The sequence below is a fragment of the Ostrea edulis genome, chromosome 5 (assembly GCF_947568905.1).
Source record: "Ostrea edulis chromosome 5, xbOstEdul1.1, whole genome shotgun sequence".
Classification (NCBI taxonomy): domain Eukaryota; kingdom Metazoa; phylum Mollusca; class Bivalvia; order Ostreida; family Ostreidae; genus Ostrea; species Ostrea edulis.
Window position 1 is genome coordinate 85355996 of NC_079168.1, and position 26510 is coordinate 85382505.

General features: G+C 34.0%; 1 protein-coding gene and 1 long non-coding RNA gene across 2 annotated transcripts; one reads left to right on the plus strand and one right to left on the minus strand.

Annotated features, from left to right (window-relative positions):
• LOC125650429 (RNA polymerase-associated protein RTF1 homolog) lies at nt 1–26507 on the minus strand. Its single transcript, XM_048878733.2, has 16 exons — nt 26319–26507; nt 23795–23899; nt 23186–23318; nt 22770–22956; nt 17589–17803; nt 13668–13875; nt 10794–10877; nt 10047–10137; nt 9716–9798; nt 9431–9626; nt 8608–8685; nt 7049–7170; nt 3961–4096; nt 2901–2984; nt 1726–1903; nt 1–1248 (listed from the first exon to the last, which is right to left on the minus strand). The coding sequence occupies exons 1-16, from the start codon at nt 26394–26396 to the stop codon at nt 1142–1144; spliced, it is 2085 nt and encodes a 694-aa protein (XP_048734690.1). The 5' UTR covers nt 26397–26507; the 3' UTR covers nt 1–1141.
• On the plus strand, nt 18626–19750 carry LOC130055104 (uncharacterized). Its single transcript, XR_008803342.1, has 2 exons — nt 18626–19220; nt 19547–19750. It is a non-coding gene; the product is annotated as an uncharacterized LOC130055104 (long non-coding RNA).
• Nucleotides 26508–26510: the final 3 nt, after the last annotated feature.

Below are 26510 nucleotides of genomic sequence, written 5' to 3' on the forward strand. Positions count from 1 at the left end.
TACATAAAAAAATTTTATTCAACAATTATTCACTACATGTATAATTAAATGAAGATGTCTGTCTGCACCGATCCGTTCACATCACAGGACACAACTCTGATAAACAGTTGTTCTATGGTTGAGGTTTTGTATAGAATTCATAAAAACTTTGGAAATCTGACATTTGAAGTCAATATTTAACATTGAACTGGGATTTTAATACAAATGAGTTTTTAAGTGCCAATGTACATGTATATACATAAAATATTTGAATACTAAAAAAACACCAACAACAAATGACCTGTAGGAGAGTATATCATAGTATGTACTAAATTAGTGCATTACATGAAAGGAATTTCATAATTCCAACTCTCTTTATGCATAAAATGTAACTTTATGAGCATCTCTATACATTTTCTTGTATTCTTATACTGTAGTTGTCAAGGTGTCTTGTACATAAGAAAACTTTATTAAATAGCAATATGTCAACAAAGTTCATTTTACTTGTTAATGGGTGTATAAAAAAGGTACCCTAATTCTTTATTTCAATCTAAGCAAACCACACAAAAGTTAAACTGTATACAGAAAATTCTCAAAATATACAAATGCTGGTGCAAACAGTGGAGTAGCAAATGAATACAGATTTTCTGGTCAAATTGATATTTGCTTCATTTCATTTTATTGAAACTAATGTTTGCTTTTATCATACATTACAAAATTTAGTCCAAACACCCAAGAACCAAGGTGCCTTTAAGGGTTCCCCTCCCTACCCATTGCTGTCCCCAGGCCATTTTGTAATTGATTAGCTACCCCACTGGTATAAATATACTGCATTCAAAACTTGTTATGCAAACTCTTAAAAAAATGTAAATTCATGATAACAAACATTACCAATTTCTTTAATACCAGTAATTTTTGGGTTTTTTCACTGTTCAACTAAAATCTCTTAGAAAGCTTTTCAACAAAAACATTTCAAAAAGTTAGCAAATTTAAATGTCGACTTCCATTTTTAAGTCCTGATTCATTCACAAAATAAGCAACCAGTCGAATACAGAACACATCATGAGGCTGAAATGAAACAAAACATACAACAAATCTCTAGTCTTCCATGCTGTCATCTCTATCTTCTCTCACACTCACACATGCACAACCCGTGTTTTCCCTAAATAAGTCCTTTCATTTTCTTATACTCTGCCAGATTGAGGGACCGCTTCGGAGCCACCTCCTTCACTAACTGGAGGCCTCTGCTGTTGGCAGCTACTGCTGGATCTAAAAAAAAAAAAGAAAATAAAAGCATTTTTGTAATAAAATAATGAAAATGTCTAAGCTACAGCTAGGCTTGGGTAACCTAAACTTCCAAATAAAATCCTTTTAGCTACTGCTTATTTGGATTATCATATTGGCTATGGCTAGACTTGTACATAAAATCCTTTTGGGTACAATTAAATTGGAACTTCAATCCTATTGGCTACAGCTAAATTTGTACTTAAATTCTATTGATAACAGCTAGATAGGTACTCTAATCCTATTGGCTACAGATTGACAGGTACCTGATACATAAAATCCTATTGGCTACAGATTGACAGGTACCTACCTGGAACATAAAATCCTATTGGCTACACTCTGACTGGTATTTAAATTCCTATTAGCTACAGTTTAGACTAGTACATGAATTCCTAATAAGAGTTGAACTAGCTCAAAATCCTACACATAAACCACATTGACCAAGGCCAGACTTGTTCTTACTGGTGGTAGGGACATCCAAGTCAATTTCAATGTTAAAATCATGGACTGCAAACAAATCTTCTGATGTCCGGCGGCGGTCACCCCTGTCCAGTTTCTCTGGTGATGTTCCAGATAATCTAATGGGAAATTGGTTTTGATCGCTGGTCTCTTCTCTCTTGTCTCTGATTGCCGTTTCTTCCTATAACGAAAACCAGAGATAACGCATCACGTGGAGGGAAATCACAATCAGTAACCCTGTATCAGATATACCGTATGTGCACTGTGGTTTCATTCATTTTGGAGGGCATAAAATTTCCTCAATTTAACAAAAACTAATTTACTACATGTACTAACTTTATGGAAATCTACTTTTATTAGCAGGAATTGTACTTTTAAAATAAGAACAACTGCTATTCAACAAATGATGAAACAGCAGTAGTTACAGTGCAGCAGTAAATATTCCTATCATTTCCCTCTCCTGGAAAGAGGAAGATTTTACCAGAGATTTCCTACACATTTATCAAAGATTTCTTAACATTGACAAACTCCTCTCACTATTGAATTTGATCAGATAATTGCAATGAGTGAAATCTACTAGATTTTCTTAGACAGCCAAACTCCAACCACCCTGGGATGAGGTTCATATTCCTAGAGATACCATAGTTAACTCCTTCCACCATCGGAAAAAGGATTATATTACACCTGACTGACTCCTCCCACTACTAGTAGTACGATCATATTACGGGAGCTTTTCTACACCTGACTGACCCCTCCCACTACTGGTAATACGATCATATTACGGGAACTTTTCTACACCTGAGTGACCCCTCCCACTACTGGTAAATATGATCATATTACGGGAGCTTTTCTACATCTGACTGACTCCTCCCACTACTGGTAATATGATCATATTACGGGAACTTTTCTACACCTGACTGACCCCTCCCACTACTGGTAATACGATCATATTACGGGAGCTTTTCTACATCTGACTGACCCCTCCCACTACTGGTAATATGATCATATTACGAGAACTTTTCTACACCTGACTGACTCCTCCCACTACTGGTAATATGATCATATTACGGGAACTTTTCTACACCTGACTGACCCCTCCCACTACTGGTAATACGATCATATTACAAGAGATTTTCCATGTCTCGATTCCCTTACTATTGGAATGAGAATCTTATTACCAGAGATTTCCTACGAGTGGCCTCTACTTTTCTCTTCTCTGCTAGTCTTTCTTGTAATCTGGCCTCCATTTCTGGATCGCGGGCCTACAACAACAAAAAGTATCTATTATGATATCATAACAACATGTACATAATTACACTTCTAGGTTATCATAACAACATGGCATACAAGTAATTACACTTCTAGGTTAAAGGCATAGGGTCTAAGATATTGGTAAAATTTTGTATGTTCCAAAAAGGTGGCAAAATTAAAGATCATAACTAGAAAATCACAAAAAGTTCTTCAGTGTTTACAAGCACATTGGATACGATAGTAAATACAAAATATTCTGTTCTCATTTGCCTAAACTGGTACCCTGTTGACTTTGCATCTCTTATGTTTGTGTGTAGCCACCAATCAGCAGAGTACCAGTTTAATATAGCCCTCCAGACAAACATTTTATAAAAGGCTACAATGTCAAAATGACTTCAATTCCATAGCGCTGCCGCTATAGATAACTCATAATTAATACTACAAATTTGTTTTTTGGAGTTCTTGAAAAATATTGTGATGTCATTTTTGAGATAAAAGATAGACCCTATGCCTTTAAAGAGTTTATCAAATTTCACCTCTGTAAAGTTGAATTTTTAAAGTTCAATTCTAAATCAAAATCCAGGTTAATAGATTATTCATCTAAAACAGGTTCCGTTTTAATTGATTAATTGCAGTACTTCCCCCATAATATCAAAGTACAAGGTCTGTTATGTGTGCAACCATTGAACATCCCACAATGATGTATGCACTTTATGTGTATGACATAATTTAGCTGCATTTCCCTCATTTTTTTCCTTTAGATAAAGTTGAGCATATGCATGAAGTAGTACTACAGTGATATTCCTAAAATTACGAAATTTCTACACTGATTTGCATGAAAATTTGCTTATATGCTATGGATAAGTCATTGTGATTTTTTTGCTGTTGAAAATTTTCATTAACAACCCCCCCCCCCCCAATAGCTACATATTCACAAAATAATGTCAAATTTCCAACCTTTCAAACAAACATGTTCACAACACTTGCCTTTGTGACGAGTGTGGGACGGCATGACCGTCGAGTGAAAGGATCTGCAACAGCATTCTTCATCTCCAAAAACTCTTTCTTCGATGCTTCCTCTGCCAAAATTTGATTCCTCAGACGATTTCTTTGGTTAATATAGCTAAAAACAGCAGAACATTGTCCATTGTAAATTATGCGTTTAAAAACTCCTGCATATTGTATCTCATCATAATACTCTCATGTCTAATTCTTATATCAACTGTTTGAGTAACATATTTCTCTCTACGAGTGAAAACCATGTCTTCCCCTGGGTGATATAACAATCGGTAACATATAACAAAGCCTGCAGCTCAATATGGCATCATTCGGATAAGCACTACTTTAAATGATAAGCATCAAGTTAATTATAACAATATCTTTAACGAAGCATTATACTGCGGTACTGATCCCATTAATGAAATTGCAATAATACAAGACGTTTGTGTAACTATTTGTGTAATTATCTAAATAACTGTTTTATGCACAGAAAAGAAACTCTTGGTCTTTGAATTTGTATTACTACATTTTGTAAGTATTTGAATTATTATTGTTTATATTGAAATTTAATAGGATTAAATTATTATTTATAAACAAGATGTACTTTCTAGTTTCTACCTTACTGTTTGCTTGTCTCTGTATAATTATTGTTTACCAGTAACTGGTTGTATAACAAGACATAATTATAAAAATCTTGTTGGGCAGTGTTTCTAATTATAGATGTTTTGGTCAGTATGAGAGATAGAATTGACCAATGAGATAAGAGCAACCAGGGGCATTGATGCCTAGAGGGGGAGTCTGTAATTGTTTCATTTCATACTTAAGACGCTTGTGTTTGCAGCTACCCACCCTCCATTCCCATCAGCATCCCTGGTTCTCTATGGGGCTACTTAATTCCAGGCGTTCATTCCAGGGGAATTCTATCCCCAAGTCTATGTTTGGTTTGGCATATTATTACGGTATATACCACAGTTTTATCATCACATACAATGTATAACTTATTGTACATAGGTAGTTTGTTAAATTTTTAATAGAATTTGACTAGTATGTAGTGTTTTCTTAGACTAACGGAGTTTTACGACAGAGACCTTCCGAGATCCCATAATGCAACGGACCAAAACAGTAATGGCGACGATCGTCAAAATAACATGCTGATTGACATTGTTTCCAAGTTAACGTCAACTGTACAGTCCTTACAACAAAATGTGTATCTGGTTCTACATGTTTATCCATAGGATCAGTGTGTACAGTATTTACATGTTTATTCATAGGGAAGGTTTGTGTTCACATAAATATCCATAGGGTAGGTGTGTGTTCACATAAATATCCACAGGGAAGGTGTGTGTTCACATAAATATCCATAGGGAAGGTTTGTGTTCACAAATATATCCATAGGGTAGGTGTGTTTTTGTTTTTGCTGTTTTCCACCACACTCAACAATTTTTCAGTTATCTGGAGACACCCAGTTTTTATTGGTGGAAGAGAGAACCCAGATACAATGGGAAGAGACCACCGACCTTCCGAAAGTAAACTGGGAAACTTTCTCACTTCCCAGCATGAGTGAGATTCGAACCCGCGCCAACCAGAGGTGAGAGGCCATGTGATTTTGAGCGTGATGCTCTAACCACTCGGCCACGGAGGCCCTTGGGTAGGTGCATAGTTACATAAATATTCATAGTGTAGGTGAATAGTTACATAAATATTCATAGGGTAGGTGAATAGTTACATAAATATTCATAGGGTAGGTGCATAGTTACATAAATATTCATAGGGTAGGTGAATAGTTACATAAATATTCATAGGGTAGGTGTATAGTTAGTGTTGAAAAATCGGAAAAATTTCATAATCGATCATAATCGGAAGAACTGTATCGATCAATGATCGATATAATTGGTATTTACATGTCGTTAATAAACGCTCATTATTTTTAGGGCTATTTCTATTTAGTTTTATGGATATGTGCAGCATACACACTAGCTGGTGTCATTGAATTCCCACTTTTCAATGTGGAGTCCACTCTGACTCTCCCCTGCACATGTCTCGATATAAAAGCGGGAGTAGCAGTCAGATGAATCTCGGATTAGATATTAATTAGTATACAGGCGACAATCGATTATGAAAAATAGAATAGGTAATCGGAATCGAAGAGCCAAAAACGATCGACAATCGTTTCATCACTATGTGTAGTTACATAAATATTCATAAGGTAGGTGTGTATTCAAATGCCTATCTAGTGTACATGATAGGTGTGGATTTCATGTTTATCCATACGGTAAGTGTTTGTTCACATGTCTATCCATAGGGTAAATACATGTATGTATTCATTTGTCTATCTATAGGATAGGTGTGTATTTCATGTCTATTCATATGGAAGGTGTGTAGTCACTTGTTTATATCTATAGATAGGTGTGTATTGACATGGATATCTATAGATAGGTGTGTATTGACATGGATATCTATAGATAGGTGTGTATTGACATGGATATCTATAGATAGGTGTGTATTGACATGGATATCTATAGATAGGTGTGTATTGACATAGATATCTATAGATAGGTGTATTGACATGGATATCTATAGATAGGTGTGTATTGACATGGATATCTATAGATAGGTGTGTATTGACATGGATATCTATAGATAGGTGTGTATTGACATGGATATCTATAGATAGGTGTGTATTGACATGGATATATACAGGATAAGTGTGTATTGACATGGATATCTATAGATAGGTGTGTATTGACATGGATATCTATAGATAGGTGTGTATTGACATGAATATCTATAGATAGGTGTGTATTGACATGGATATCTATAGATAGGTGTGTAACATGGATATCTATAGATAGGTGTGTATTGACATGGATATCTATAGATAAGTGTGTATTGACATGGATATCTATAGATAGGTGTGTATTGACATGGATATCTCTAGATAGGTGTGTATTGACATGGATATCTATAGATAGGTGTGTATTGACATGGATATCTATAGATAGGTGTGTATTGACATGGATATCTCTAGATAGGTGTGTATTGACATGGATATCTATGGGCATGTATTTTGGCATACCTTATGGATGATATATTATTGGTCCGTCTCCTATCTAATTCATTGGCCCTTTCTTCCAATTCCTCCAGTTCCTGGGATATTTTGTACTGTGATGCTGTATCGCCCTCCAAATCTGCCATTTCCTGTCAAAAATAAATTATAAATAGCTTGCTGTCTACCGAGGAAAATATTAATACTTAACTTATTACAATAATGTTTATCTTTGACATGCTCGATATGTGCAGGAAGAGGATGTGGTCCATTATCTTTAAAAATAGAACTCCCAAATCACTCTGACACCATAATTATCAGTAGAAGCGACTCCATGCAATATCAAAACAATTTTTGTCGTTTATGTTGGGTTGTGGTAATCTTGTCCATGTAAACTACATGTATATCAATTCAAAGACATGTATATGAATGATGAAAATAATCATGATAATTCTGACATTAGATATTTAAGCCACTTCAGTCCCAAGCACTTTGTATGCTAACATGTATTCACAAATAGACAGGTGGACCATGTAAAGACCAACATGTAAGTGCTGTATACCCAAGTTTTATAAATATCAATCAGGTACGGAATTTTTTTTACTTTACTGGTCAAAAAGACGTGAAGAGGGTCAGAAATTAGGAAAACTCGCAACAAATTTTCCGCATAAAGAAAACTTTAATATGGAAAGTTATATATTTTTAGAATCCCTAAAATCAAGAAAAACTCTATGTAGATTTCGAATTAGTGCACATGACCTTCAAATTGAAAGAGGAAGATATGAATTTATAAAAACCAATTCTGGCCAGAAGATTTCTTTAGAAAGAAACAAAAGAATTTGTGAATTATGTAACCTTAATTGTGTAGAAGATGAATTTCATCTCCTTACTGATTGTCCATTCTATGTTGAAGAGAGAAATACGTTTTTTAATGGTATATACAAGCTCAACAATTTTTTTTCTCTATTTAACAAATAAGGACAAATTCACTTGGTTGATGATTAATGAAGACAAACCAGTAATTGTTAAAATTGAGTGAATATCTAGTTAAAACTTTCAGAAAAAGAAGTGATGCTCTAAAACTGCAAAAATCATTATAGTTTATTATTCATATGTTGGTATAACACTGATACATGTACTGTCCATTTACTTGTGTATATACCTGATTAGCAATTCTTATATGTATGTACTTGTTTCCCCACATGCTACATCCACATGTAGTTTGTAGTTCATGTAGTCTGTAGTTAATGTTGTAAACTTTCTTTTTTGAAATTTCCTTCTTTATAAGCTGCCTTGCTGTTATGCCCTCTGGGCCCAAAATTGGAATAAACTTATCTTATCTTATCTATCAACCAAAAAACCACTAAAATCAGTTGTGCAGCATTATCTATAAAGAACTATTAGTCTAGTACCATAATTCATTACAACATTCACCACATGAAAGATGTTCATCATGCAATCACTTATCAACAAACATCCAAACATTTCTTACAATTTTTTAGAAAGGCATGTAATATCATATAGATATAACACTGTTTCCTGTAAATTAGCAATTCTGTATTTCAAAGAAATCAATACGGCACTATTACCTTTTGTTTGAGCAAAAAGGTTTTCTTAATGGCATAATTATGAGGATTCTTCTTAAATTTCTGCTTCTCTGCAACAATCTGAAAATAAACATCAGAGTCTGCATTTGTTAGGTTTTTTTCCTTACCCATATCACACTTTACACGTACATATTTTATTGGTTTGATGACATTTAATAGCATCTCACTAACCAAATACAAAAGCATAGACCTATACCAAAGTGAAAGTGTCAAAAGTTGAACACAGCCTACAGTTACCCATTGACAGCTACACTGCAAGTCTCATCCTAATATCTTAGAGCCTAACAAACATGAGCAGAAAACAAATTTCATAAAAAGGGTCATTACTCTTGTAACAGTAAGAAGCAGTAATAAAAAATCTTTTTAATGGTGGTTCAATGGACAGATACACCGCAAATTTCAAAACAATGCTGTACATCATTTGAAGCATAATGAAAAATGTATGGAAAATGAAGTTGGACCGTATGATAGACAGAAACAAAGAGGAAATTTATCGTCCTCTGCGATTCACAGGTAGGGACTAATTACTTTCCAATAAGGCAGTTTCTTACTGTTTTCAAACCTTTTCAATGACCCAGATTTTTATATTCAAGCAACCACAAGGCAAATGTTAGCTGTGTGCTTTTATATAACATCAATACTCATACACTATTCAATGTTATTCTTTTTTTATCTGGACATCGTTTCTCTTTTCAACACCATTCTTTCAGTTGATAATTTGAATATATCATTACAGAAAGTGTTAGCATATTACACAGTACATGTATATCTTTTCAATATTCTTTCACTCGATGTGAATACCTACCTCTTCAATATCATTTTCTTTGAATTTATAATTCATAGCCTCTTGAATGGCTTTTAGCTTCCTGTCGACATCCTGCAGGGTGGGGATAGGGATGTCTCCGAGGGTCATTGCCTCCTGCCACTTGGAGAATTCGGAATCTGTAAAGTCTTGGTTGGATACAAATTCCAGTCGATACACGCGTTCAGAGTGTCCGTGTCTGAAATCATTTACATTTTATTTGTCAACATCTCTCATTTGCAATACACTGTAATACGTATCTAAATTTAAAATTCATCATCTGCTTACTTTAATTTGACTCCCTTATTTGTTCGTGTTGTACCGAGCTGATAAATTTTTGCAGTCTCCACAGTGTCAACAATTTCTGCAATCTGAAAATCAATCAAGAGTTTTAATCTGCATCACCAACGTTGTAAAAAGAAGGTGAATGGAATTGATATATCCTAGCTGTGTGATTTATAATTATTGCACTATTTCATTCTGTACATCTAATTTTGACTATAACCTGTATGTGAAGAGAGAGAGAGAACTTTTGACTTACTCTGTATGTGAAGAGAGACAGAGAGAACTTTTGACTTACTCTGTATGTGAAGAGAGACAGAGAGAACTTTTGACTTACTCTGTACACGGCTCTTCCCTCATGGTTTCCAATACCAATTCTAACAAAACAACCACAAACCGTCTTCTTGAAGAAAGGCATGTGACACCATCTAATAATGAAAGATAAATGTATACAAAACAAAGAGGAATTGAATAAAATTGGAAAAATGAACCAAAGTGCTTGCAAAACAAACTGATTCATGAGCAACATTTTAAAGGACTTCACAGCAAAACAAACTGATTCATGAGCAACATTTTAAAGGACTTCACAGCAAAACAAACTGATTCATGAGCAACATTTTGAAGGACTTCACAGGCTTGGTAACATCCCACCTGGGCTTGATGATTTTTTTTCTAAAATACTGAGTTTTTAAAATTGACCGACAGTAACACAGCTACGAAATTATCATCAAACTGAAAAGTCTTTATCTTTAACTTATTAATTTCCACTATCAAAATACATTTAAAAGTGTATATATCACCTAAATTCTCACATCTGAATGAAACAAACTGACCACAGGCCATGTCATTCCCTGAGCTATTTCCCCAATAACTTCAAACCCCTACCATAACCTCATCATGACCCCAAGGATCACGATCCTGAATCCACCCTACATAGTATATAAAATTTTCCTATGCTATACAGGGGAAATAACTCGGTGTAAACGGGGGCTAAGGGTGGTAGTGCTTCCCAAACCCAGATAAATCTAAATGGAAAAGTCCTCACTCAGGTGAGCTAATAACGAAATTCAATACCACTACTTACTTTTCTAACTTGTGTCGAGACAAACGTATTTTGGACAGATCTTCTTTGCAGGTTATAAATTTTGGTTTTCGTGATTCATAGGTCCTATAATGAAATATTTACAAAATTCATCAATACATAATATCAATCTGACATTTCATGAACATTAAATTCATTTATCATACATATGAATATGGCCAAAATTTGCCATTTCTAAACCTACTTCTGTATAGTATAAATCTGTGACAAAAGACATAATACCCAATATTATATTAAATATCAAAGTAACGTCACATGAACATATAACCACCATTTCCTCAGAGTAAAGTCTCTACAGGTTTTACATTATACAGGATTAGGAGCCCAGGGCCCTTATTCACAAAATATCTTACGACTAAGATGGAAAAAAGAATTCTGTTTAATAATTAAATACCAATCACAAGGTCATAAGTATGTATTCAACTTTTATAAACCATGGATGTACTTTACATATTAATTAAGAAAGTCTACAAGAAATGAAAAATAAGGAAATTACAGTGTTTGTAAATTTTGATCTTAGTCGTAAGATATTTTGTGAATAGGTGCCCTGATACATATCAAGTTTCAATTGTTACAGTCATAGTCTTGTCATAAATATTGTAGAATTTAAGAATAAAACATAAAAGAAGGAAAATAATTAGTGCCAAAAGATGCAAGATCCATATACAGAATTCATTTAAGAAATGAACATCACTTATTAGCTGTTCATGGTCAATATGAATGGATTTGGATTTGAGGCACATTCTGTGAATCGCAATAGCGATTCACAGAGAATTCACCTCAAATCCAAATCCCTTCATATTGACCATGAATAGCTCAAAAGTGGTGTTCATTTCTTATATTTCTATTCATTTACTTAATCACCATTTGTTTACATTGCTTGTACAAGTCAGGAAATATTTTGTTGCATAAAACGAACTCCTAAGATCCACCTATGTCACAGTTGTTTTGTGATGTACGTCAAACATTGACAGGACGTCACACTTCGTCTTACCCTGCCTTTTATCAACATTGCACGGTGCACTGTATTTGGGAGCTAGGAGACCACAAGATTGGGATGATAATCCATGTAAGTTCACAATCTTAATCCGAGGTGTGACTTTGCAAGATCTTTGTAACACATGTTGTATTTTTTTCAAATCATTACGCTCTTTCAGTCGCGTGCTTTAAGCTAGTTCATAATCCATTCATAGTTAATATGAACGGATGGTGTCGCGTGCTGAATTTGGTTGGTTCATAGAGGAAAATGCGATTTGTAATATAAATATATGTACATGTACATGCATGAACAGGTCAAAAAGATGCATTACATGTATTTTACGAAACAGTTTCCATACCAATGTCAGACAGTGGATAATTCTTGTACAACTTATTCAAAATACAAGGACCCTACTGGATTTAAGCACTGTGCTTTTATGAGTTATCCTGAAGTGCAAATCAATACAAAGAAACTATCTGTCATATTCATTATATTCATCTAATTTTAATTTTTAGTCTTAAAATTTGCTTAATATTTACATAATATTTCATAATTATTACTGGATATGGATACATGTATTAATTCATAATTCATTGTTCATGACAGTATGCTATTTATATCATCCTGTGTCATACACTGATTTTAACCTGAATATATCTACATATATCTATGCCTTTCTCTGTATATCATCCTGTGTCATACACTGATTTTAACCTGAATATATCTACATATATCTATGACTTTCTCTGTATATCATCTATCTCAGGCATCGAAAGTAACTTTTTCTACCACAGGCTAATTTTAGCCTGTGGGTAAAAAATCCACAGGCTAAAATGAAAACCTACAAGCTAAAATAAAAATAATGAAGCAGTGCTCTTTTTATATATTTTTTTCAATCAATGATTTTCCCTATCATTACTGAGCCTAGTGGATCAACAGGCAACGTTTGGACAAGACACTAAGTTGCGTAAGTCATATGGTGCAATGTCTAGGTCTCTTGATTATCGCACCTCTAACAGTCTAATCCACAACTTATTTACTGCAGGTCTAGATCCAGTCTTCCAATTTCATGTCACATCAGGGTTGTCACTAGTGATTTTTTAAAGCGAATACAGGACTCGTGGTTTTATAAGCAGCACGATCACGAGTCCTATGACTTTTTTGATAATCGTCAATATCTCTGATCACTAATGGACTTTATTATATGATTGAATAATTCCTAGCTCTCTCATTGGCTGAGATCCAACAATGTAGAAATCATACTACGTTATGTTTACCTGCACGTGACCTTCCGGGTGAACATAAGGAATTATTTTTTCCACATAGGACCAAAAATAGGTCGTTGAAACTTACAATTAAAGCAAAGAACAATCTTGAAGGGTTTTTTAATCATTTAATTATATAATAAAACAATTATCGTATTGACCTCAAAAACAGCAATAATTGTAAAGTGTTACTATAAAGATACTAGAAAGACAATATCGCTGATCACTAATGGACTGTGTTACTATAAAGATACTAGAAAGACAATATCGCTGATCACTAATGGACTGTGTTACTATAAAGATACTAGAAAACAATATCGCTGATCTCTAATGGACTGTGTTACTATAAAGATACTAGAAAACAATATCGCTGATCTCTAATGGACTGTGTTACTATAAAGATACTAGAAAACAATATCGCTGATCACTAATGGACTGTGTTACTATAAAGATACTAGAAAGACAATATCGCTGATCACTAATGGACTGTGTTACTATAAAGATACTAGAAAACAATATCGCTGATCTCTAATGGACTGTGTTACTATAAAGATACTAGAAAACAATATCGCTGATCACTAATGGACTGCGTTACTATAAAAAGCCACTTACTCTTCTCCCTCCGAGTCGGATCTGGCAGATGACCTTGAACTGCTGCTGCTCTCAGATTCAGATCCAGAATCTTCTCCTCGTTCCTTTTCGGGTTCAGATTTAGGATCCTCCTCTTCATCATCATCGTCATCAGAGTATATATCACTTGTTTTCAGCAGTTTCTTTTTCTGTTCTTGTTTTTCTTCTTGCTTTTTGATCTGCTCTTCAGCTGTCATGAAACAAAAGAAAACATCCACATAAAAGTTTATTGCTTCATAGAAAATTAATTCTATTTCTAACACCACAATTACATAGAGGATATTCAATGTTTTCTTGATGGATATTGAATTTATTTCCCCAAAATAGGATTTTTTTTTTTTATACTTTCATGAGTGCGAGGCATGAAAAAATAAATCTGTTTCACAAGTGGAATAAATTCTATATCCAACAAAACATTGAATTTTCTGTTTATTACATTTTCTTTGGTCTTTTCTTTTCCTCTTTTAGCTCTCTCTTTCTTGATGTTCAAAACAATATTGTCCAGAAAATATAGCATCTTGAGAAGATGACGACAATATACATTTATTGCATGATAGTGAGGGAGATATGAAGATTTATTCACCCAAGAAAAATCATATTCCCCGAGGGCAACGACCGAGGGGAATATGATTTTTCTTGGGTGAATAAATCTTCATGTCTCCCGAACATTCATGCAATAAATTGTTTATTATACCGAAACAAAGCAAAACTACAAAAGTGCGTTTGAAATTGGAGTCCGCTCATCTATACATTGTATGTAGCTGAGATTGCCCTAACGGTAACACCGCGCAGTCAACGTATAAAAGATTAAAAAAAACAAAAAACGAAATATAGTGATATGATAACCAGTTTTCGTATTTCCATTCTCCATGAATGTTGATTTACTTGCATGTTTTGTATAAACCAAAACCAGGCGATTTAACTGTGTATCAGAGACCCGCATATTTTGTGCCTTACGAACTCTGAAAGTACAATGACTCGAACTTATTGTGACGTCACAATACACTTCGTCTACCTTTACGTTAAATTTATGAAAAATGCACGAGGCTGCCCAAGTGGTAAATATGATGGGGAAATATGATGTTTGAGAGGGAGATATGAAGTTTTGTCCTCCCTTGCACGTGACCGTCTAGACCAATCAGATTACGCGTTGCATGGCATTCTCATACTGAGGTATAATAATAAGATAACTTTTAGGATATACGGGATGATGATCACGTGATGGTTGCGAATTTATCATAAATTTAGAACCGGGTGCAGCGTAGTTAAAGCTTCCCGAGAAAAATCACAATGCTGTACAGACAAACTATATGACGTCACAATAAACAAGAGGCCCACAGGCCTTATCAGTCACATGAGCACTAGTGAAAAAGTATCACTACTCCCACAGGCCTTATTGGTCACCTGAGTACTAGTGAAAAAGTATCACTACCCCCAAGGGCTATGAAATCCAGAAAAAAAATTCCTGTTCTGAATATCTAAGCTAAATTCTAATGTTCAGCAAAAGTATAAACAAGATGTGTTCTTAAAACTTCAATGCCCTCAATAGTGCATACACTGATGAAAGGCTTTCAATAATATAATAGGTAGATTAATATTAAAACATTAAAAGATATGACTAATTTGGACCCATCCTAGAGTCAAAACCCTGGGTTGCAAAATTACCATTTTTTGTACATCCTTTTCTGCTATTCCTAAGTATGCATTTAGATTTTTTTTACAGTATCAGCAAACTTACAGATAAATACTGTATACTAATTTGGCCACACCCTGCTGTCATTCAGAACCCCTACCCCAGGGATCATCAAATTTACAATTTTGGTAAATGACTACCTGCTCTTTCTAAATATCCATTTAGTTTCAATTTAGTATCAATATCACTAAAGAAGATGTTATATAAGTGTTTTACAAATAAACACTATATAGTAAGTTTGGTCCCGTCCTGGGGTCAGAACCCTTACCCTGTGGATCATGAAATTTACAATTTTGGTAGAGGCTTTCCTACTCTACATCACTATGCATTTAGTTTTTCTTAAACATGTGCGGTTGTAGAGAAGAAGATTTTTGAAAATTTGTCAATTTTGGGCAGTTTTTGCCCAATTCTTGTCAAATGATAATTTTTATTTCAATTTGATTTTAATTACAAGTCTCCCTTTTCAAATACATTGTATATATTATAAATATTTTCATGCTGTCCTTGAGAGCCCTTGATTGGAATATAAAATATGTTCTATATAGTATGCGCCACTGTATAGTAGTATAACCTGTAAGTCTAGAAGCTCCTACACGTATGCAATTTGCATCTAGGCATTTAGAAAAAGAAAGTCAATCATGTGTAAACAATGACTCGGTGCAAGTGTAAGACGAGGATCGTTTGCTGATATTGACTATAGTAGTGTGAAATTAGAACTGGACACATATTTCTCCGAATCTTGCTTGTAAGACGAGGATCGTTTGCTGATATTTACTAGTTTGGTGAAATTAGAACTGGACACATATTTCTCCGAATCCTGGGAAAGGAAGGAACTATTCTGGGGCTTTTATAATCGATCACTGTTTGCGAAAAATATACCCCTCCTCCCCCTCCATATGACGAAGATCGATACTTTTGGTCAAATATTAACGTCCATGCTAGGAATGTTTAATTTTCCCAAGCATTTTCATGTAAATCTACGTACGCTTGATCTCTCTAACTATCCTATATTTCAAATCATTTTTACCAACCCTAAGTGAACATATATGTGTTTAACTCCAAGGACGCCTACCTCAAAATCCAGATAAGCTTCATCCCTTCATATCTCTACAGGAAGTTAGGTATATGAATAGCTTTTGATTGCAGTGTTTGCAAAAATTTTCATTGACAGGTTCTTGAGCAGTGCTTCATTTAGTATCTGGACTACCCTGTTTTTGAGTACTAATTTCCACCCCAATTACTTAAATTTTCCCAATTTCTTATTATGCGGTTACATTTAAGCATGTTATTATTATTCATTTTATATTCTGCATATATTCTAAAGATTATTGTAAAAGTTATATATAAAAATTCCATCAAATTATTTTTTGGAATTGAAAATCGGAATGATCTTGTGAACTTCACAATTTTTGAAAAAGGGGGGGGGGGTAATTCAAAGCTTATAACCTCCCTTGTATACTTAGAAAGTGGTCAAGAAATTTATTTACATTGTAAAGGACATCCCAATGGTGCTTCATGAAAAAAAGGAAAAATATTTATTGACTAGTTATTTTTGGCCACATCGTCCCGCACGTCCTTAATCAATTTTATATGAGTAATTCATACATGAAACATTTAATTGCACATGTACAAAATATAACACATGTGATCTTATATATATTGTGGATGAATATATCAGCAATTATCTACCATAGTTCTGGTTGTTTTCTTCACACTGTAAAGATTACACTTAAATTGTATATTTCACAGTGTGAAAATAAGAACCGTTAAAATATCAGTTTTTGTTCAATGGATAAATTCATTACAGTATTTCACTTTTACAAATGTAATAAATTACCGTATCTTTAACTGAACAGCAAAAGTACAGAATAACAGAAAACTGGTATTTATCTTTCATTTGGAAACTGCAGTACAGATTTAATCCAGAATGAATTAGAATGTGGAAACTGTAGAATAGATTTAATCCAGAATGATTTAGAATGTTTTAGGTCTCTTATGGCATTTTTTTTTATTTACAAAATAAACCAAGATATTACATGTCTTTAGAAATGTCACATGCATTCAACAGAAAACGTGAAACACAGATGTCACATTAAAGGAAGTTTGCTTTCACATGTTAAACTTTTAGTTACATACAGCATGTACTAGATATTGCAATACAATTTTTGCCCTCTGAAGACTAAAGCCAACATCATGCAAACTAAGCTCACCGATTTTCTTTTTTTCCTCGCGTTTCTTCATGAGGTCTGAGAGGGCAGAGAATTTTTTGTTGTCCTTTTTCTCCTCCATATTTTTCCGTCTTTCCATACTTCTCTGACTGGCCGACTTCAGATCTTTTAATTCCTGGACAGATGACAGCAGCACTTTCTCCTTCTTTTTTTGTTCTTTTTTCTTCTGCTGTTTTAACTTCTTCTCTATTTCAAATCTTTAGAAAAAATAAAATATTGATATTATATATACCTTTATTGGACATACATGTATTAGTGATAATAACTAAAACATTGATATTATTAGGATTATATACCTTTATAGGACATAAATGATAACTAAAACATGAGTGAATTTCAATGTAAATGTATCATCAAATGTGTATCACTATAAATAGAATTACCTGTGTATCACTATAAATAGATTTACCCGTGCATCACTATAAATAGAATTACCTTTGTATCACTATAAATAGATTTACCCGTGCATCACTATAAATAGATTACCTGTGTATCATTATGGATAGATTTACCCGTTAAACCACCCAAAAATAAGCCAGGAAAACTCCTGATGTGATTCATAGAGATCATGACGTACAGACATGTGCAATAAGTATTCGGTGACACAATGGCGGTGTATTTACGTTTGAAAACGAAAGCAAAAAGAAAGTGACATGCAGACAACAAAATCTAGCATAGAAAAAATAATTGCTGCTGATAACAAGATTTAATCTGTCATTTACACTGAAAACTGAGCTGAATGGGAGAATCTCTTATCATGGCGGCTGATGATGTGTATGCGGCAATTCATTACAACTGCTGTGCCTAGCACTAAATGGGTTACAGAGTATCTATGATCTAAATGTCGGGAGTTCAAGCGAAATTTTGCACTGTGGTCAAAGGAAAAGGAATACCATGTATCTACCTTTTAGCATCCCTGATCTCCCCCCAAAACTATGAACATTGTGCAATAATTGGATACATAACCTTGGAAATGAATCTTTTGTTTTGGACGGCATTTTGAGAAAGAGTCTTTTAAAGAGGATATCAGGGTAAGTACCAGTTATATTTGCTTTTTACTCAGTAAATACTAATAATTCTTAATGTGTATAACCAGAGTTTATTTACAACAAACTTTTACTTATATAATAATTTTCTAATTTAATCTATCCTTATCCAGTGAACATTTTGTACAGGCTAAATATGAAGGGATGGGTAAACACTGCTTTTTAAATATTCAAAGTTAAATTAATATCTATTTAAGTTAAGATATTGGGATACACACCAAAACCTATTAAAAAGAAGATGCAGTAACTAAAATATTTGATGGCAGCAAGCCTAAGAAAATAAGAGAAAATAGCTCAAAAAGATGAGGAAAAGCAGGATACATGTAATACTTTCAAAAATCATCACAGCACTAGCACATTTTGTATTATACTATTGTTTTTAAAGAAATTGAAAATGTACAAGTAAACAAATGAAGTATAGTATATATGAAGTATAGTATATATGAAGTAAGTATATATAATTAATTAGTCATTATTTTTCAGCTAATCCATTTTCTTTTGGAAACCAATGAAAACTCATATGCAGAACCTATTGACCAACCTGGACTATCAGCATCTAAGGAAACAGGTAATTTGATGCACTTCTCTATTAAATGATTAACAAAGTTTTACAACCAAGGTCATTTTAATTCCCCCTGTGCAGTTAATCTTTCAAGTCTTGACATTTACGTGGCAATTACTGCAGGGGTGTAGCGATAATCAACTGATTTGTGCTGTATACAGGTTCACATTGTAAGATTCTCTTGTAAACAGATGTACTAATAAATCAGAAAGAGAGAAAACTACCATGAAAAATAAACTCTTTGTTGTGTGAAATACATGTACATGCACTTTCATGAAAATTCATTACTAAAGTTATAAATTAATGGTTTGATTTCATTTTTATATTTTCAGCTCAATGAAGACATGAATAGTGACAAAAATATCCCACTCTCAATCCATATTGAAGAATAAATCAACTTTGTGCAACATATACAGATAGAATTGCCCAGTCATTGTCCATCATATGTGCTAAGGAATGTTCAAATGAAGAATGAAGAAGTGAAGATAATGAACAATCCTGTATAAAGAATACAAAATTAAAAGTTTAAGAATTAAGAGTGTCGTTTTCATCAATTTATCCCAATGCACTAGTGTTTTCATTTGAAGCTGCTAATAATTCCTCTTCATTATAATCAGGCTCATATTGATATCCTTTGCAGTCAGACATGATCAGATGCTTTCACTGAGAGGCAATTGCCCGGTATACGTCATAAACAGATGGGATTGTGGGAAATATCTTAAAGAGCGATAACTTTATCTTGCAAAATGGCAGCCTCCAGCTGATGATGTGTAGCTATATTTAATAGCCGATTTCTACACAACAGATTACAATCAAATGGAAATAACCAGTGGACTTAATTACTAAATATTTAGTATTTGAAATGTGAAAATATTTTTTTATACCCTACGTTCCCTTTAAGATTTGCAAACCACAAGCCATTCAGGCAACCATATTCAGGAAATCCACATGCCTGAACTCAATTTCACTTGCCCGAAAAAAAAAAGAAGTAATTATACGCATGCGAAATCTGAATAATTTTCAAGACAAATCTGGAACAGACTGAGTGAAGATGCATAATTAATGAGACGAATTACTTTGTTTCGGGCGAGTTATTCTAATTCTATAACTTGAGCATGCGCGTAATATTTATTTATTTCCTATTTTCAAATTAAAACTCCAACAGGCAATTTTTTTTTACAAGCTAGTCGGACTTGTTGCCAAGCGGATTTTACAAGTCCGACAGGAAAATCACTGGCCGCGGGCGTTCGGACTACCGCTAATTTCGCAGACTGATTGTCATGAAGTAGAAATTTTTTTAATTAGAAATTGGTCACATGGTACATCATGTGATACTTAGTTATCGTCTGCTGTTTACAAACAAGGGAAAAATTAGCAAATATAAAAACTTGGGTTGGAGAGGAAAAGAGGTGGGGTTAGATGTAAAAAAGGTCATTGTGGAGTTACTACAGGGTACAGTCGGAGAAAGATAAGCAAGATGTTGAAATTACCTAAATCAAGTGTTATTGACATTTGTAAGAAATTTTCTGAATCGGGATCATTAGAAAACAAACCGAGAAGTGGTTGGCCTCTGAAAATCAACCCCTGAGACTATCGGAAGTTGGAGAGGATTGTGAAAACTAATCGTAGATATTCACCGTTTGATATTACGGTAAAATTTAATAAAGAAAGACAAAATCCAGTGAGTAAGAGGGCAATTCAACACAATTTACACAAAAATAATTACAGGAGGAATATTGCCAAGAAGAAACTCGTTATTAAATAAGTCAATCGAAACAAGAGGTACTGTGAGCAATGCTCACTAAGAATACCCCCCGCTTACCCCAATCTCCCAAAGGGTGTTGGTAATAGGTATAAACTACCTCTTTTCTGAGTGTAAAAAACAAATGGCATGACAAACCGAACCATATTGCTACTTCGATGTCCAGTGCGCGTGACCTTTGACCTTTTGACCCCAAAATCGATAGGGAACATCTTCATCCCATGGGTAGTCCATATGTATGATATGGTGACTGTAGGTGGAAAGGATAACGCTTTTGAGCCCGGAAACCATATTGCTACTTCGATGTCCAATGCGCTTGACCTTTGACCTCAAAATCGATAGGGAACATCTTCATCCCATGGGTAGTCCATATATATGATATGGTGACGGTAGGTGGAATGGATAATGCTTTAGAGCCCGGAAACCATTGCGTCTACAGACGGACGGACGGACGAACAGACAGACAGACGGACAACCCGATTCCAGTATACCCCCCCCCCCCCCAACTTGTTGCGGGGGGTATAAAAAGCGGCTTGCCTGGTGTCGGGGAAAAAGACAATGGAAGCGTGTGACATTCTCAGATGAAAGGAAAATTATGATAGGACATGATGAAAGAGTTAGGATCTGGAGGGAAAAAGACGAAGGATGGAGGCCCAAATCTCATTCAACAGAGAACTCCTGAAGCTAAGTACGAAGTCATGATATGGGGGTGCATTTGTTGGGTGTTGGAACTGTAATGCCAGTGGAAGGAAATATGAACGCTGTTAAGTACCAGGACATCTTAGAGGAAAACCTGTGACCAGTTTTGGCCAAGACATTTCCCTTAAAATGGATACTTTTTCCAGGACAATAATGCACCGGCCGTCCATCGAGCCAGATCAACTCAAGAATATGTGGCCATAAATCGTATAAACTGTTTAAGCTGGCCTGCACAATCACCAGACTTGAATATTATTGAAAATGTATGACTTTATATCAAAAGAAAACTTCAATCCCGCACAGGTACAATAAAATCAAGATCTAATTTGATAGAGGAAATTTGGTGTATATGGACAAATATCACACCTGCCTACATTCAAAGCTTGTATGACTCTGTCCTGAAATGCATTCAGCAAGTTGTCAGACTAAAAGGACACCTATCATAAGTAGTTCATTTTTTAAATTTTCAAGTTCATCTTTATCAAATTTTCAGCTGGCAAAATATTGAGGTGTTTGTCGTCAATGAAAACACGCCACCACTGTGACCGAATACTTTTTGCACGTGTCTGCATATTTCTAATTAATGAGTAATTTCAACAGAATTATATATCTATATCTTAATATATACATACACATAGGCATGCAAGCACGCACACACACACAAACATCCGGATTGCTAAACAATCATATCATTGAATTATCATTAATTTCTTTTGGTTCTTTTTCTTCAGGTCAAGAATCCCTGATATAAACATGAATTAATTCAAAGATGGGGCCAAATATGACCTTTATTCTTTTAGATGAGGCAAAATTATTTTTCAGTTTGTCAGGGCCAGAATTTCCCTAAATATATACCGTATGTCAGGTAATTTTGGTGTCAGAAAAATATTTAGCGGATTTCTCTAAAAAAAAAAATAAAGCTTGAAATCTTACCACTTCAATTTTTGGCATATTTTCATTCAACAAGTGTATCCTTTATGAGGATAGAAATTTTAGCACTTTCAATTTTGACAAAATTTCCTCATTCGCCAAATAAGACAACATTTCTAGCGTGTCAACATACTCCGATATACGGTATATTTACTACGCCTGACCTTGTTTTGAGGGCCTGACGTCTCTCAATTCTGTTGTACAGTTCTTGTTCTCTTTCTTTTTCTGTCATTTGTTCTAATCGCAGTCGATCTTCTTCATCCCCAATCAGATTTTCATCATAGCCATCGTTAAATTGTTCTTCCTGGTCCGAGTCTGACACAGCACCATCATCACTGGAAGACACCTCCCCTGCAAAATAGGCATTCCAAAATAACAAAATCCAGTTTTCTTTAAACACAATTGATATTTCTAAGGACAAAAAAAATACCCAATGCTCTGTAAAACACTCAAGTATCTTGAATCTAGAATATGTTGTATGATTTAGGTCAATTAACAGTAATTTCGTCTACAATCTGAAATCAAAGGTTTTGACAAAATTTGACTTTTTCCACACAATACACCTGGCTTGATTTTGTACCTTCCTCAGGCTCAGAGACAGGTTTGTCACTTTCTGCTCCACTTTCATCTGACGATACTGCTGCCTTTCGCTTGGTTTTTTTGGACGAGGATTTTGCTTTCTTCTTCTTGCTTCCCTTCTTCCCAAAATTCCACTATAAAAAGCAATAATAAGTTTGTTTATAAACTGGTATCTTACAACGTTAAAGAACAAAGAATTAGTATTTTTTCCATGTCATAGAATCTGATTCAATTGTAAGATTGCCATTAAATCTGACATTATTGGAGAGAAATACATTGAATAAATCTCATGTTTATAAAATTGGTGATCTTCCAGTTGAAAATCACCAGGATCTGATGTACCATGACATACAGGAAACAACGGAAGAACGAGACCGGAGTATACAAAACAATTTCAACTTATTTGTATATATGTAAGATAATAAATAGATCATCCATAACAAATTAATTACAGATTAGATGGTTGAAAGGCTAAGCATAGGTCTAAGTTTGTGTTACTTCACCTACTGTAAGCTACAGCTGGTAGAATTGGGCGTAAAACAAACAGATAAAACAATCCCTTATGATCAATAGGTAATACATGTACACATGAAAGGAAAAATAAGATTACATCTTCATCACTTTCTGATGTCTCAGACTCCGAGTCACTTTTTGCCTTTGCTGCCGTCTGTGGTTCAGCTGCTGGACGCTTCCTTTTTGCCAGAGCTTTGAAATCCTGAAACACCCAATAGTAGGTAATAGTGACTGTTCTTAATATCATTAAATAATGAGAAATCCTGAAACACCCAATCGTAGTTAATAGTGACTGTTCTTAATATCATTAAATAATGAGAAAAACAATGATGCAAAATTATGTAAATGAACCCTCCTTAAATATTTGTTGTGCTGTATAAAAGGTACGTTAAACATAAATATCTGATTGGTAATACAGATTTATAGATAAATTATCATAGATATAGGATAAGTTATATTGTTTATTACCCAATCTCGACATAACAGACATACTTCTCACACTTTTTAAGGCAAAAGAAACTAAAAATCCTGAGTTATGGTACTTCAAACATGGGTGCCTTGCTCAGTCATCAGAGTAAACAAGCCATTAAAACAAATGTCTGCATGTGCTTTGTATCTCTGCTTGTGCAGTTGCATCATTTATTTACTAGCTATAATTAAATTTAAATGAATTTTATTTTCATAAAAATAAAACTGAGTAATTACCTCATAGCTGCTTATAATAATTATTGTTTGATATTTCATGCCACTTAGCTGATATGGTCAATATGTAAGACCAAATCATAAATTGCTGTATTTCCACTAACAACCAAGTCAAAATTTGGGTAGGTCAGTAGGAAATAAATATTTTTATCTCAAACATTATTTTGAGTTCACATTAAAACACTCTCCTAATATTCACAGGTATAATCAAACAAGAGAAGCTCCAGGGTTTGACATTTACTTTTTTGAGCACGAGACCAGTTGGGCTATTTCAAATGATTTTTACTAGACCTGACTTTACATCCACTAGCCCTGACCAACTTTCCAGAAAAAAAACCCGGATAGTTTCTCCATATCTAAATACTTCATTCAAATGACAAACGTTATGTTTGAACTAAAACGTATATTTAATTGTCTCAAAATAATCTTTAGTCTCGTCATTCAATTTGATGCTTTTATTTTCAAACACATTTTCTGGTTTTTTTTCTCTTGGGACATCTTTCCTCGAGGATGAAAAGTCATAATTGAATTGAATATAAAGACATTCCTGCACATAAGTCAAAACTGAAAAATGGCTGTTTACTACGTAATTTATTAATTTGATAAACACTTTCTTATAATTAATTCAAATAAACTGTTTTTATTTTAAAAATGTATTCAATTTACATCTATTTATCCAAAACATAACTTTACACACTTCAACATCGAGTAGATGTCGTAAAACATCACTTCCGACCGCAACTTATTCGTTTGAACTAAAAATAGAGATTATGTCATCATGCGGTATAAAATTGCACGCAAACTCTTTACATTTATTTATTTAGTTAAGAATAAAATATCTTATGGTTTAAAGAAAAGTTTCTTGTTTATTTTTCAACACGACCAGTCAGACTTGTAAATCAACATTTTACTCGAATGGACCTATCATTTAGTAGACTTGGTCGGTCAGACATGCCTTAGTGTCAACCCCTGAGCTCATATAACACTATTAACATGATTAATGCAACTTTTAACTATATGCCTTGATATCAATTACCAATGATTAACTACAAGCATTAACATCAAAACAATGTTTATTTCACAAAGTCTTGAACATTATTTTTGAAATATGTCTAAGGTAGGGGGTATAGTGTTGGAAATTGGGTTTGCAAAAAGACTGCAATTTCTATTAGCCAAATACTAGTGTTGAAGAGCTGAAAATTATGGTGATGTTTATATGCAAAAATATGCTGTCGTAAATCACAAAAAATTCACATAAAATAACCGAGAGCTTGTATCGCTCTTTCAATGGTGAAATCTTCTACATCATAATAGCAAGTGTTTTCACGACCATTAAATAAAATTTTGGTTTAATGAGCTAATGCAACTTTTAACTGTATGGCTGGTTATCATTTAACGATGATTAACTACAAGTGTCAACACCGAAACATTTGTTTATTCCATAATCTCTTGAACAATGTCTATGGTAGGGGTGGTCGGGTTAGCGAAAAAATGCAATTTTTATTTTTAGCCAAATAGAAATGTTGAAGGACTGAAAATTGTCATGATTATGCTGAAGTCTGTATGCAAGAATCATATGCTTTTGTAAATCATTCTTATCATATACTGATGCACTGGAATATGCACAAAGTGTTAATTTCTGGGAATATGCAATATCTCTTAAAATATATCCAAGAGCCTACGATAGTGTCGAGTTTACATCACAATGCAAGATGTTAAGTACTACTGCATCATGTGTGAAATTGCATGTACAGCTAATGTTCGTGTAGTAATGATCCACATTAGAAGGGAATGGGGTAACTGTCTCTAATTCAACTTTCTCTATTCATTTCATGATGCATGACTGAATTGAAAATTGATATAAAATCCCGTTCTAAAATAATCCACAATTTACAAGTAAAACAACAGGCTCAACCTACTTCGTCAAGGTTTGAGCCACTTTCACTATCGTCACTGTCTGAATCAATCAGAGCAGTCGTCTTCTTTCGTTTCGACATAGTTTGTAAGTGAATTCAATTTCAAAACATGGATTCTTTTTCGCAGCTCAATCTTTGTTTACCCACAATGCACCGTAAAAGTTGGAACTTTGTGACATCTCTTGTATGTTTGAA